Genomic DNA, 13642 nt, shown 5'->3' on the forward strand with positions numbered 1-13642 from the left:
CTGTATGTGAGAATGCTGTTCATTGACTACAGCTCAGCGTTCAACACCATAGTCCCCTCATCACCAATCTCGGGACCCTGGGACTGAACACCTCCCTCTTCAACTGGATCCTGGACTTTCTGATGGCCGTCCCCAGGTTGTGAGGGTAGGTAACAACACATCTACCACGCTAACTCTTAACATGGGGGCCCCTCAGGGGTGTGTGCTTAGGCGACTCCTGTACTCCCTGTTCACCCACGACTGTGTGGCCACGCACAACTCCACACCATCATCAAGTTTGCTGACAACACGACGTTGGTAGGCCTGATCGCCAACGACAATGAGACAGCCTACAGGGAGGAAGTCGGAGACCCTGCAGTGTAGTGTCAGGACAACAACCTCTCCCTCATCAAGACAAAGGAGCTGATCGTGGACTACAGGAAACGGAGGGGCGAGCACGACCCCATCCACATCGACAGGGCTGTAGTGGAGTGGGTTGAGAGCTTCAAGTTCCTTGGTGTCCACATCACTAAGGATCTATCATGGTACATACACACCAACATAGTTATGAAGAAGGTGCGACAGCGCCTCTTCCCCCTCAGGAGGTTGAAACGATTCTCAAAATGTTCTACAGCTGCACCATTGAGAGCATCTTGACCGGCTGCATCACCGCTTGGTATGGCAACTGCACCGCCCTTGATCGCAAGGCACTACAGAGGGTGGTGCGGACAGCCCAGTACATCACTGGGGCCGAGCTCCCTGCCATCCAGGACCTCTATACCAGGCGGTGTCAGAGGAAGGCATGGAAAATTGTCAGGACCCCAGCCACCCAAGCCATAGCCTGTTCACTCTACTACCACATGGTAAGTGGTACCGTTGCGCCAAGTCTGGGACCAAAAGGCACCTGGGGTCATTCCACCTCAAAAAGCACAAGAAAGAGGATTTCGACACCCACCATCTCAGATTGTTCTGACATTTTTTCTGTTGTTAGAAACAGATAAGATTAGGAGTCCTGTGTCATAATTTAAAATATATATTATTTGATCTCTGAGAAATTAAGCTAATTGATTGCATTTTAATTTATAGGATTCATATAATATTATATAAATATATTACCTAACATCTGATTTGGACCAAACTTTTTTCTAACAATGAGTTCGACATGAGAAATCCAAAGAAATGGCCAAAAGTCACCCACGGACCATCCACACCCCAGGCAAATCCCACCCCAACAATGAGTATATAGTATCAGTTTTCTATGTCTGACATGTAGTATCAGCTCGTAATATTGTTTCTTCATGCTATGTAATTTATTCCCAGTGAATTTTGTGATTTTTTTTACTCCCTGTTCAGAGAAATTAGTAATTGTTGAGTCAGTTGTTAGGTTTTTGTCCCATCCTACATCCTGATATTACCAGGTACTGACCACTAGATGGTGCTGTTATAGTTTTCAACTGTACTGATTGTGTTATTTTACATTTACATTTTAGTCGAATGTGCTTACTCTGGTCTTGGCACGTGCACTCTAGCCACCAGCTCGCAGATACAGTGCAGGTATAGTGTGCATGATAAGATTATTATGGACAAAAGAGCAAGATTAATTTAATTTATCAAACGGCAGCCAAGCATCAATCATCATGTCACCAGAATAAGACCCTCAATATTTATTGGAAAGGAGCATCAAGCTTATCACTGTGCACTTTCACCACCTTGTGAAGTTCATCATAATTTATTTCATCTGTAGCCTAATAAACTGCATGCTTTCCCCAGTCGTAGTGGGAGGACCACACAACATATCATCGCGTGACTCCAAGTTTACTTCGATATGATGGTTATTATATCAATATTTGTGTTTCCAATGCAATTTCTCACATAATTAATTTTACACACAAAAAGATCCCACTTTGTCCAGCGTATTTTGGAAAGTTTAACGACAAATTTGCTGTTTCCATCTGGCCTGTCATTAAATTTTTTATCCGACATGTACTCGCATAAAATGGTTGGATGGAAACCTGGTTAATGGTACCTATATAAACTTTTTACACTTCATGTCCAAATCATCCTGAAATATCTAAAAATTGATTGTGTAACTAAATTATGTATTTCTGTCTGTAATAAAGCCCTTTTGTGGAGAAAAAGTCATTCTGATTGGCTAGGCCTGGCTCCTTAGTGGGTGGGCTGCCAAGTGGGTGGGCCTATGCCCTCCCAGGCTCACCCATGGTTGCACCCCTGCCCAGTCATGTGAAATCCACAGATTAGGGCCTAATTTATTTATTTCAATTGACTGATTTCCTTATATGAACTGTAACTCAGTAAAATCTTAAAAATTGTTGCATGTTGCGTTTATATACAAAATAAATCTCTTTCTGGTGCTCCTTACATTCTATTTGGTGCCTAACGTTTTTAAAGTTGGGAGCAGTGTGTAGGTTATGTGTTTTTGCGGGAGAGAGTGGTGTGTGTGTGTTTATGTGAGAGAGGGAGACAGAGAGAGCGTGTGAGGGAGAGAGAGTGTGTGTGTTTTAAAGAGTAAAGAAGGTTTCATTCAGAGTTTTCCCCTTACTGCCACAATGACATGCAGATCATTATGCATGTATATTCCTTCCTTCAGCCATTCTATGCAGTATACTGTTATAGTAAACAGTGTGAAGTTAAATTCATTATGTGTTGTATTGAGTAGAAGTGTGAATATCAGTGACAGGTTTTTTGTGTAGCCTAGCAAATGCGCATAACTTTTAGAAAACCGGAACATGCATTGGGGGGACGGGGCAAACAGGAAGCTAGGCCACTCAATTTCCCCCCCCGTGGTATCGCAATACTACTTGGTATCGTGATACTTGGCCTGGTATCAAATCCTTAGTAAAATGTTGGTATCGTGACAACACACACACACTTTCACACACTCTACATATGCTGATGCTACTCTGTAATTATCTATCCTGATTGCCTAGTCACTTTTACCCCTACCTACATGTACATATTACCTCAACTACCTTGTACCCCCTGCACATTGACTCGGGACTGGTCAATTGCTATTTACTGTGTTACTATTTTCTATTTGCCAATTTTCTTACTTTTTATACTCTGCATTATTGGTTAAGCATTTCAAGGTAGTCCACAGGTGTTGTATTCGGCACATGTGACAAATAAACATGGATTTAATTTAGCATTTTCATTGTCATGACATTCTTGGTTCAATAGCAATTGACGAGAGAAGACCGAATATCCAATATAAAACTAATTTTACCTCGGTGCCGAACCGTCCATATCCCTAACTACTGGCTCTCTAAAAAGTCGGGTAAACAATACTTTCCTGTAGATATTCTGTTTCAAATTTCAAACAGCTAAAGGACAAACCGATAAATGTAATTTTATTCAACATTCTGGCGTGTAAGGCTTGTAATTTACACGATTAACAGACATTCGTTTCAGGCTGTATATAATGTTACCGATTAATTGTATTACAGCCTGGTTAATCACACACTACACATAATGAATGCAGTATTAGCATTTCAATGGTGAGAGATTATGTTTACACAGTTATCATTAGATAGCTAGCTAACTAACCTACTTGAAATGTTGTCATTTCATTTCACTCTGCAGCAGTCTGCACTTCACCCAAATTCCTGTCTCTGACGCTAATTCAAGGTATCTTTCAAAATATGTTTGCTATATTTTCAGAGGGGAGTTGTTGCATGACAAAGGTAACTACGCTAGCCTCTTTCTGTGACAGCAACGGCCCAGCAACCGTGTTCACGTTACCACAGCCACAAAGTCAACATTGGCTAAATTTCGTAAAAAATCATTTTTGTTCTTAATTTAGGGTTAGGCATAAGGTTAGCAGTGTGGTTAATGTTAGGTTTGAAATCAGATTGTAAGAAGATACATTGTAGAAATAGGCGTGGTTTAGCCCTAATTATGACTTTGTGCGTGTGGTAACTACTGACGAACCCCAAAAACTACCAGACATGAGAACGTTTGCAGTGGTCTGAATCGCTCGAAAGAGAAGAAAAACAGAGGTGCTGCCGCCTAGCGGACATGATGATTGAGTCAGAAAAAAAATGAGGGGAGGAGTGGCACAGTTATTTCGAAATCTTTTTAGTTTTTTCCTCGTGTTTTTTAATACCAGTTCTTTCCACTGTAATGATCAGACAACAAAACCATCTGTTACAGTAGGTTTTATTCTTATAGATATTTACATTTGAGATTATTACATTATTATCATACATTGCATATATATTTTAGAGTGCAGGCTTGGAAGTCCAAAATACTTAGCATACAACAGGTTTGCAGCAGCAGTGTTTCTCCTATGCTGTCCTGCTAAATGACTGTGTCAAACGCAAGCTGCCACAGATAACTTTGGTTCAAAACCCTTTTTTGAAAAATAAAAATGCTTTGCAATAACAGTACATAGCTCAAAACAAAATGGAAGACAAAGATATAAAGATTTTAAAAAACTATGTTTGACAGATCTGTATTGATACCTACAAATGTCCATTATCAAAAGTACACAGACTGAAGTGGGATAGAGTTCAGACATACAATTGGCAGCATCCACTAGGCCCCACTTACAGTATCTGCTTACATACTGGGTGATCACGTGGTAGAGCAGGGTCCGAGTAAGAGGTAACATACAGCAAGATGATAAGCTTATACAGGGATAAAACATAAAAAACTAAAGAATAGCATCCTATTTGTGCTAGTAAAAGTATCCAAAGCTTTTGCTAACTGGACCTGAAGCCTGTTTTGAAGAAGAGAGAGAGAGAAGGCTTGAGACAAAGGTGCCATAATGCAGCTGAAATGATATTTTCCCAGATATCATAGTGCTGAATGAACATCTTTGAATGTTCTTCATAGGTATTTTGCTTATTTTAATTATGTAATATGACCATGATGGAGTACATGGGCAAAAACATGACCCAGATCCCTTAGACATCTTGTAGCTCAGTGACTTTACTGTGGATGCCTATTGACAGTATATCTCATGTTTGCATGGTGTGTATGTGGAACTTCCACAGAAAAAGAAGAGGGCAGAAAGGCAGAGAAGCTTAGGTATGACCTATATCATGAGCTCTAATAGAAAGCCTTGGCTTAGGGCCAATGCAGAAGGGAATGGTAAAGGGAAGTGGTGTTCTTAGGCAGCATGGGACAATGGTTTGGCAGTGTGACTAGCCTACTGGAGGGCAGGGTGACTTTGAGGCAGGTAACATAGGGGTCACTGGTGTTACACCGTGATTTTGTAAATGCTCCAAAATAAGATCACTTCTTCAGTCAAGTCATGCTGCATAGGATATACATACAAAATAATAAACTGAAAAACAATACAGAAATAACATGTTTACAATATAAGAATAATACTATTGCTGTGCATGTTGAACGCTTACTTTGCTTTAAAACCTATTAGCTTTTAAAGACAAATAACTTTTACACACAATAAAAATAGCATTTATGACTACATGTAACAAGGCACAGTTGGCAATCCTGATTATAAGTCATTTTGGATAATGTGCTAGATTATCTGTTTTCAGGTAACATGCACTCTATAAAGCCAACACAAATGCAACAGTCATTTACACTCAATCAACAACTTGCAAACCCAATCGCATTTATATTACTCAGATGACCAAATACATACTCTGTTCTTCACAAAAAGCACTCATTCACCTGACAAGAACAAAGTACATGCATAAAAAGAGCCCAAATACATTGGAAGGCTTGTGATGAATGATGCATAGTAAAACTGGGAATATCTATTGATATGTTCCTGACCCCAGCCTCTTCCCTCTTCACGTCAGCAGGCCCAGACGAGACAGTTTGGCCGACAGGAAGGAATGAAGAACAAACACCACGGGCTTGGGGCCAGAGTGCAGGTCAAACACCTAAAAAACAAAGAGACAAGATAAAACATACAAAACAGGAGATAAATCAATACATTAAATGGACTATTAGACCATTACACTCTGAAATGCACTAATGTGTCCAACAGCGATGTACCATTTCACCCTCTGGACCTCCAAAGTCCAGGTAGAGGTTGCGGATCCCGTCGTCTGTGGACATCTTGAGCTTCTCGAAGGGGTATCTGAAGAGCACAGTGCCCACTGCAGGCTCCCCTGGCTCCCGGGTCACAGTGAAGCCCTTCTCATAATGAAGAGTGAGGCGAACGTCCTGCCTGTTCAGCATGCAACCTGAGGGACAGAGGAGAGGTAGAGAACTTTGTGTGTGTGTAATTGGAATAGTATGTATGTGCCTGTGTGAGAAAGTCTATGAATATGTTTGTGTTGCAGTGGAATAGCGAAGGAAAAGACTCAACGTTAGTGGAAACATTCCCCCTTCTTCTTTTCCCACTTTATTTCCACTGAACAGTAGTTATTTTGTACATTTACTTTTTTCTGTCACCACTTCCTGTATCACCGTGAGAAGTAAATCATGTGATTCCAAAGCCTCACTCAATAATATACATAGTTATACATAGTTAGACAAACCAACGTTAGACATACAGACACACATCCACTCTCCAATGTTAGACATACAGACCACAGGAGGTTGGTGGCATCTTAATTGGGGAGGACGGGCTCGTGGTAATGGCTGGAGCGGTAGAACGGTATCAAATACATCAAACACATGGTTTCCATGTGTTTGATGCCATTCCATTTGCTCCGTTCCAGATATTATTATGAGCCGTCCTCCCCTCAGCATCCTCCACTGATAAAGACAGACACATACACATCCACTCACCAATGGAGATCTCCTTAATCAGTTCTGCAGCAGAATGCCCCCCCTGCACCAGCGCCCGGGTCCATGAGGACAGGTCCCAGTGCGTCTCCACCCGGAACACATGGGATTCGATGCCCCGCCCTGTACCCGTCCGAGTGGCAAACACCAGGTCTGCCCCCTGCGCCGGGGAACTGCGGGCACTGCCAGAGTGCACCAGTCTACATAGAAACGGGTACACACCAAACAAGGTCAGCTCACCGTTTGCTCCTCCCACGAGTGATCTTTATCAAGTTAACAGTGAATAAGTTATGATAACAAAACACCAACACATCGCAGAGTGAAAGAGGCAGAGAGAGAAAAAGACAGACAAAGAGAGATACAACCTACATTCTAATGCTGCCTGGCAAACCTGTTGTCGTACCTTGTGGCGAGTAGTGGGTGTGTGAGCAGGGGTGTGGACCAGGCTTCGCGGTTCCATGGCACTGATTCAAACAGCAGGATATCTTTCTCTGTCAATGCCATGACGATTGGTCGGAACTGGTGCCGCCCACCATCCAACTGGACCTACACCATAAAGAAAGAGAGACAGCATGAGAGAAAGTGTCAAAATGCTTATGTCATTACTGATTAGGTTTTCCACGTCTGTTTGTGTAGGTGTGTGTGTGTGTGTGTGTTTATGTGTGCGTGTCATGTTAGGTGGGCCCAGAGGAAATAGTTAATGCAACGGCAGCTTCCTGTGGTTTTCTGTCTCAAAGTACTTCCTGTCAACCCCCAACGAGGCCAACTAAACACAACAATGCACAGACAATATCCAAACATTTAACATGGCATACCGCCACTACACCGCTACCCGCTTTGTGGACTATTGCTCCCATGCTGCTATGCCCTGTGGACTATTGCTCCCATGCTGCTATGCCCTGTGGACTATTGCTCCCATGCTGCTATGCCCTGTGGACTATTGTTCCCATGCTGCTATGCCCTGTGGACTATTGTTCCCATGCTGCTATGCCCTGTGGACTATTGTTCCCATGCTGCTATGCCCTGTGGACTATTGCTCCCATGCTGCTATGCCCTGTGGACTATTGTTCCCATGCTGCTATGCCCTGTGGACTATTGTTCCCATGCTGCTATGCCCTGTGGACTATTGTTCCCATGCTGCTATGCCCTGTGGACTATTGCTCCCATGCTGCTATGCCCTGTGGACTATTGCTCCCATGCTGCTATGCCCTGTGGACTATTGTTCCCATGCTGCTATGCCCTGTGGACTATTGCTCCCATGCTGCTATGCCCTGTGGACTATTGTTCCCATGCTGCTATGCCCTGTGGACTATTGTTCCCATGCTGCTATGCCCTGTGGACTATTTGCCGCTTTAATTTTGTTCAGCTGTTTCCCCTCTTTTCCCTATTGTTCCCATTTCTTCAATGTTGTTCTCTATTGTCCTTTTAAATTATGTGTAAAGTGTGTTGTGACACATGTGAAATGCACTTTAAATAAATTCTGATTTTGATTTGCACAACAAACAGTATAAGATGGCACATTTAAAAGACCACAACTCAAAATTCAGAACAAGCATACAGTGACCATCTATAAAACATAAACACTATTTACAGTACACATGCAATATTGTACAAGACTGAACAACAAAACACAATACTGTATGTGTGCATCTGTACGTAAGTGTATTTCACAGCAGCATACAGTACTTTTTTGTACAATGTAGTTATTTTTTATAATATATTGTTTTGTTTGTGTAATTTATTCTGAAGGTCTATATGAGTGCAGTACCTGTTCTGCCAGCCAGCTGATGTGTTTGAGTTGGGGGTGGGACCCCGTGGTGCTGGAGCCCAGGTAGGAGTTGATGTGGGCCAAGGTCTGAGGCAGCAGGGCAGCAATGTTGGTGTGGATGGCTGTGAACCAGGAGTGGGCGCTGGGGCTGTCCTTACAGCGCAACACCACCGTGTGCTGGCCATCAGGAGAGTGCAGCTCCAAGAGTCTGTGGGAGTCAACAGTCCTCATCATCATAGTGTCTAGTTGTGTCCATTGTTTTTCTGTTTGGTTTTAATTTGTTATTTTATGCACTTTGAGATTATTCTGTATAATGAAAAGCAATTTACAAATGTAATAAATTATTTATTTAAATGATTAATTCTTATTATCATTATCTTACTAAACATACCAAACCAACACTCCAATGATTTTTTGTATTTTCCCTCATATGCTGCATTTCAATCTCTCTCTCACACACACAAACACAAACCGTGGGCCTTACCTGTTCTCCAGGTCAGGTATAGTCAGGTTCCTGCTGATGAAGCACATTTTGAGGGGGATGACCTTCCGGTCCTTGGCCCCGCTGTGTTTGGGGGACCCCGAGTCCTCACTGCCACTGAAGTTGGGGGATTGAGGACGCACCCCATCCCATGGTAGGTCTGCCACCAAGGACGGCTTCTTAAACAGTGGGGAAACCTCCCTGATATATTTCACTACAGAAACGCAGAAAGACAAAATAAACAGTGATTAAATATGCATAGATCTCAAGCTGTAAAAAAGTGTGTCCAAAAGCAACACAAGATTGATCATATATTTCAGACAGTGGTTGAAAAAGTTACAATGCTCAATTAAAAGAGTAATAAATGTCTTATAAGCACATATTAGTCGCTTGTTGAGTTACTCTGAGTAGGAGTTGGTGGTACAGTTGTGTGCTTGGCAGGTCGCCTGCTTGGAGAATAATAGTTTTGACTGAAATCATGGATTCAGTTTCCAAATTTGGTCCCGTGGCCCATTCCACCACTCATCCATTCCCTCTCTCTTTCTCCAGTCCCCTAGGTCGCGCTGCTCTGACTGAGAAATTCAACACGAGTAGCTCAAGAGACAAGGTCATTGTTGGATGTAGGCGAGGATTAGGCTTGTGAAAGTAATTGGCCCAAATATCTGTTAGTATAAGTATGGGCGGACTGTGTGTGTGTGTGTGTGTGTGTGTGTGTGTGTGTGTGTGTGTGTGTGTGTAATTTGACAGAAGGAGGGAGGTAATGGTAGAGGTAAGGCACTGGGCCAAGGATTAGAACCTATTTCCAAGACCCTGCTAACCACACTGCTCTTACTAACAGTGTCAGTGAATATATTTCTGCTTATTCAAGTCTTTTGGAGTGTATGTGTGTGCGTGCATGCAAATGTTTTAGGAAGTGGCTGGCCTTCTGGACATGGGCCAGAGCATGACCAGAAACCACCCAACCCCAACCCTGAAGAGATCAAGATGGGCAGAGCTGCCTACAGTCATACAGCGCAATCCTGATGGAGCAAAGTACATATTACACTCACTGACAGTGTCATATGACCAATATACACAGCCACATGAAGTTGTGCAGAAATGTGAGGAGTAGTGAATGACAACTCTAGATTGAATGTAATTAATAGATTTACTGTAAAGATGCTCAGTCAAGACTTCCAGCCACAACATCACTGCAGTGTTCCAGTGTGGTTATAAATGTCATGGTACGTTTAAGGACAGGCTCGGTCTCTGTGGCATTCCTCCGTCCCCACTGTACTGTAGCTCTGGTACATCTGTACGGATACGCTTTAGCCATCACAGGTTGAGGTATAGGTGACAAAAAAACTTTATGACACTGGCTCGCACTCAGAGGAAAGATACATGTTGGAGGCTTACCACAACATCTCCATTTGTCAATACACTGCTTGAGTGAGTGCAGACTGCAGTTTGGGCCAGTTGTGTTTTATGGCAGTGTTTTCTGTTGAACTAAACAAGGAAAAGGTTTGTCCCAGTCCCACCATGGCGTTAAAACTTTGTGAAAAGTTGGGCGTCAGATAGTTGGTTCCAGAAGCTGCTCTTGCTGTCCCTCTGTGGTGCTGTTTAAAGATCTCATTAGAACTGTCAGCTCCCGTTCTGCTTTTAATTAGGGCAGTACACAGAGGTGTGTGTGTGTATATGTGTCTGTGTGTGTGTTCGAGAGAAAGGGATGAGGTGCCATCACACATAGCTAGAGCTAATTTTTTCTCACTCCCTCCATACCTCTATGCCCACAGCAATGCAGAGGAATGAGACAGAGGAGGAAGGGGAGAGCTGGGGGAATCTGACTGACTCCAACTTATTATTTGGCTGAAGGAGTTGTGGTTCAAATCCATGCACTGTTGTGCAACCCCTTCCCTTCCCCATGGTTTGATCATGCACACATTTGCTCTTCTCTCCTTGTAGCCTTCACCCGGGTACTGCTTTATGTGCCCGGCTACACCCCAGACCCTGACCACTGTTTTTCTTCTGACCAAAATCCCCCTGTGGTTTGTCCATCTCCACGTTCCTCTCCTCCCCACTAATGCCTTTCTCCCCACCCTGCCTCAGACTGTGTGCTGCCAGGCCTTTAATGAGAACAGTGTGTCAGACTCCCCAGATGGGGAGGGGGTTTGTAGAAGGTTCTGGAGAGGCTCCCTCAGCTCCCCTCAAATATACATACCTGCCCCCAACTAAAAAAAGTCCCCCTCTGCTGCTCCCCATCAAACACACAAACCTGCCCCCTTCCTCGCCTCTTTTCACTCTGACCTGGATCACAAAAGGAGGGCATGGCAATAAGTGGAAACAGTGTATATATCCAGTACAGTGTATGTGGATATTTTTACACAAACGTTATACACAGTGTGCATGCTGCTACACTGTCCCTGCAATGAATCACACAAACATATATTTCTGTGGATATCCATTTCTGTTTACAGACAGACAACTTGAGAGAGGGAGAGAGGAGAGCAAATGTGCTTGTTCCACTGATATTAATCAAAAATTGTAGTGTTACAACATTAACATACTTCTATATGTGGTGGCTTTTTGATGCTTTGACTCATAGTGCATTGCAGACTCAAGTGAAATGTTCAATGGTCATTGGTCAGTAAGTTTTGGTTTGTGAACAACAGAAAATAACTGTCTCTAATCGGGCCTGTCCCCATTTTATGACTAGAGTCTGTCTCTTTGTACCATTTTTATTATTCCTTTTAACCGGAGGAAGTCTCCTCCTCTATCCACCAATAAGCACGCAAACTAAACAAGACAGCCATGATCCAATTGACTAATGTTATTCAGTTATTACATTTCCATTACTGTGAGCTCATATTTATTAGGAAAATATAAATAAAGTAGCTATTGTATTTATTAGAAACACAACATTCATGCCTGTGTGAGAGTTTTATGCAGGTCTTGGACGCAACCTGGTTAAGAAATGTGAAGTCACTAATTGCCCTAATGTCTAGGGTTTATGTATTGTGTACATTACATAGTGGTCTGGAAATTGAAATCTCATTTCGACCTTGTCTGTCTGTGGTTAGGCCTATGGGAATCTTCAGAGGATGAGGAGGAAAATGCAGACAGATTGGAATGGGGGTCTTTTCACTAACACCACAACTCACTCCCTGTCAGTCTAACAAACAGTGACAGGGAACTGGCACATTCCTTAAACAAAATCCTTGGTTCCTCAATGGAGAGACAGAGATTACACAAACTCTTATTTAGGACTATTAGGCCTATTTGAGATGAGAAGCAGAAAAGATTAAGCCTACTTTATTTTGGGGGTTATAGTGAGACCTCATTTGACTAACTAAATGAGACAAACTGCGTCACATAAACCAACTCTCTACACCCAACCTTACTCAGTATTCATACAGGGTTCATTCCCAAAACATTAAGCCTAACCACCACACAGTGCATTTCAGCCCCGACTAGTTGTTTCCAACCCCCGGGGCTTCACACCAAAGTGCTTTTAAAATCAATATAAGAACACACAAACATGATTATTAACTGTTTTAGCCTACAATGACTTCTTATCTAAAATAATCCACCACCACATATACAATGTAGCTAATTTTGTAACCACTGTGCTTACTTTGCTGTTTACAATAGGCCTAATGAGTGTCAGTGGAGTGTGAACTGGTTACATTGTAGCCTATAGCTATGTGCTGTAGTCTGGCAATGTACTAGAAAAATAATTTAATATTCTAAGAACGGGGCAGAATAAAGTTTTATTTGGCTATAATGCGCACATTGATTAGGCTACTAGGCCTAGTTGAGACAGCTGTCAGACTGACTGGCCTTCCCAAATCCCCGCTATCGCGTTTGAAAACTTACCCTCAAGCGTAACCTCTTTCCCAGCCTTTTTTAGAGCCTGCACCGCTAGATCATGCGTGGCCTCCCTTAGGTCGTTTCCATTGACTGAGAGGATCGCGTCGCCGACCCGAAGAGCTCGACTCTGATCAGCTGCAAGTCCGGGGAAGATCTTGGATATGAGGATGGGCATTCGGTTTTCCCGACCCCCCTTGATGCTGACCCCCAACCCGCCCGACTCTTGTTTTACAACTCGAACTTTACGCACAGCTTCCGATGCGCTGGATTCTAAATTGATGTACGTTTCGCCATGCCTGGAACTGAAGCTAGATCCAGGACTACCGTAACTGGACCCTGGGCTGCCCAAATCTGAGTTCGTACCGTTATCACGATTATACTTGCTAGAGCCAGGGCTAAAACCTTCGTAGTGACCCCTGTTGATGCCCCCGCTCGCTGGGCTACCGCTTCGTCCTAGCGCACCATGGTTCGGATGTTGTTCTTGGTTCGAGGTTTGACCACGGTTCGAAATTCCAGACGCTAACCATGGGTCGTTTCCGTTTGACATTCCATTTCGTAGGTCCGCTGAATTGTTGCAATCCAAGTTGTTCCTGTGCCCGCTTATCTCTGCTTCCGCCGTTAATGTGAAAGTCTCGCTGGTCAATTCTCCCGCTACCCGAATCCAGCGGTCCCGGAGCAAAAGGTCTAATTGACCATTTTTGTCCGCTCGTGTCCAGACAGCCATCCTGGTAGTCCGGGGCGGGTTTCAGACTAAACTCCTGATTAACTTTTTCCTATTTTCAGTGTGTACCCAAGCACTAGCCTACCCTACATTTGACACACCCACTTACGCACTGATT

General features: G+C 43.2%; 1 protein-coding gene and 1 pseudogene across 2 annotated transcripts in view; both read right to left on the reverse strand.

Annotated features, from left to right (window-relative positions):
* The window catches only part of LOC311135343 (vacuolar protein sorting-associated protein 4A-like), a 569660-nt pseudogene that overhangs the window by 23591 nt on the left and 532427 nt on the right, over nucleotides 1-13642 (reverse strand). The gene's annotated exons all lie outside the window — the stretch shown is intronic.
* On the reverse strand, nucleotides 4142-13635 carry LOC311135183 (beta-2-syntrophin-like). Its single transcript, XM_084169111.1, has 7 exons — nucleotides 12810-13635; nucleotides 8961-9171; nucleotides 8477-8684; nucleotides 7112-7254; nucleotides 6712-6908; nucleotides 5971-6161; nucleotides 4142-5855 (listed from the first exon to the last, which is right to left on the reverse strand). Exons 1-7 carry the CDS (start codon nucleotides 13525-13527, stop codon nucleotides 5763-5765), a joined length of 1761 nt encoding a protein of 586 aa, XP_084025237.1. The 5' UTR covers nucleotides 13528-13635; the 3' UTR covers nucleotides 4142-5762.

This window comes from Coregonus lavaretus (assembly GCF_964263955.1).
Source record: "Coregonus lavaretus genome assembly, chromosome: 9".
Classification (NCBI taxonomy): Eukaryota; Metazoa; Chordata; class Actinopteri; order Salmoniformes; family Salmonidae; genus Coregonus; species Coregonus lavaretus.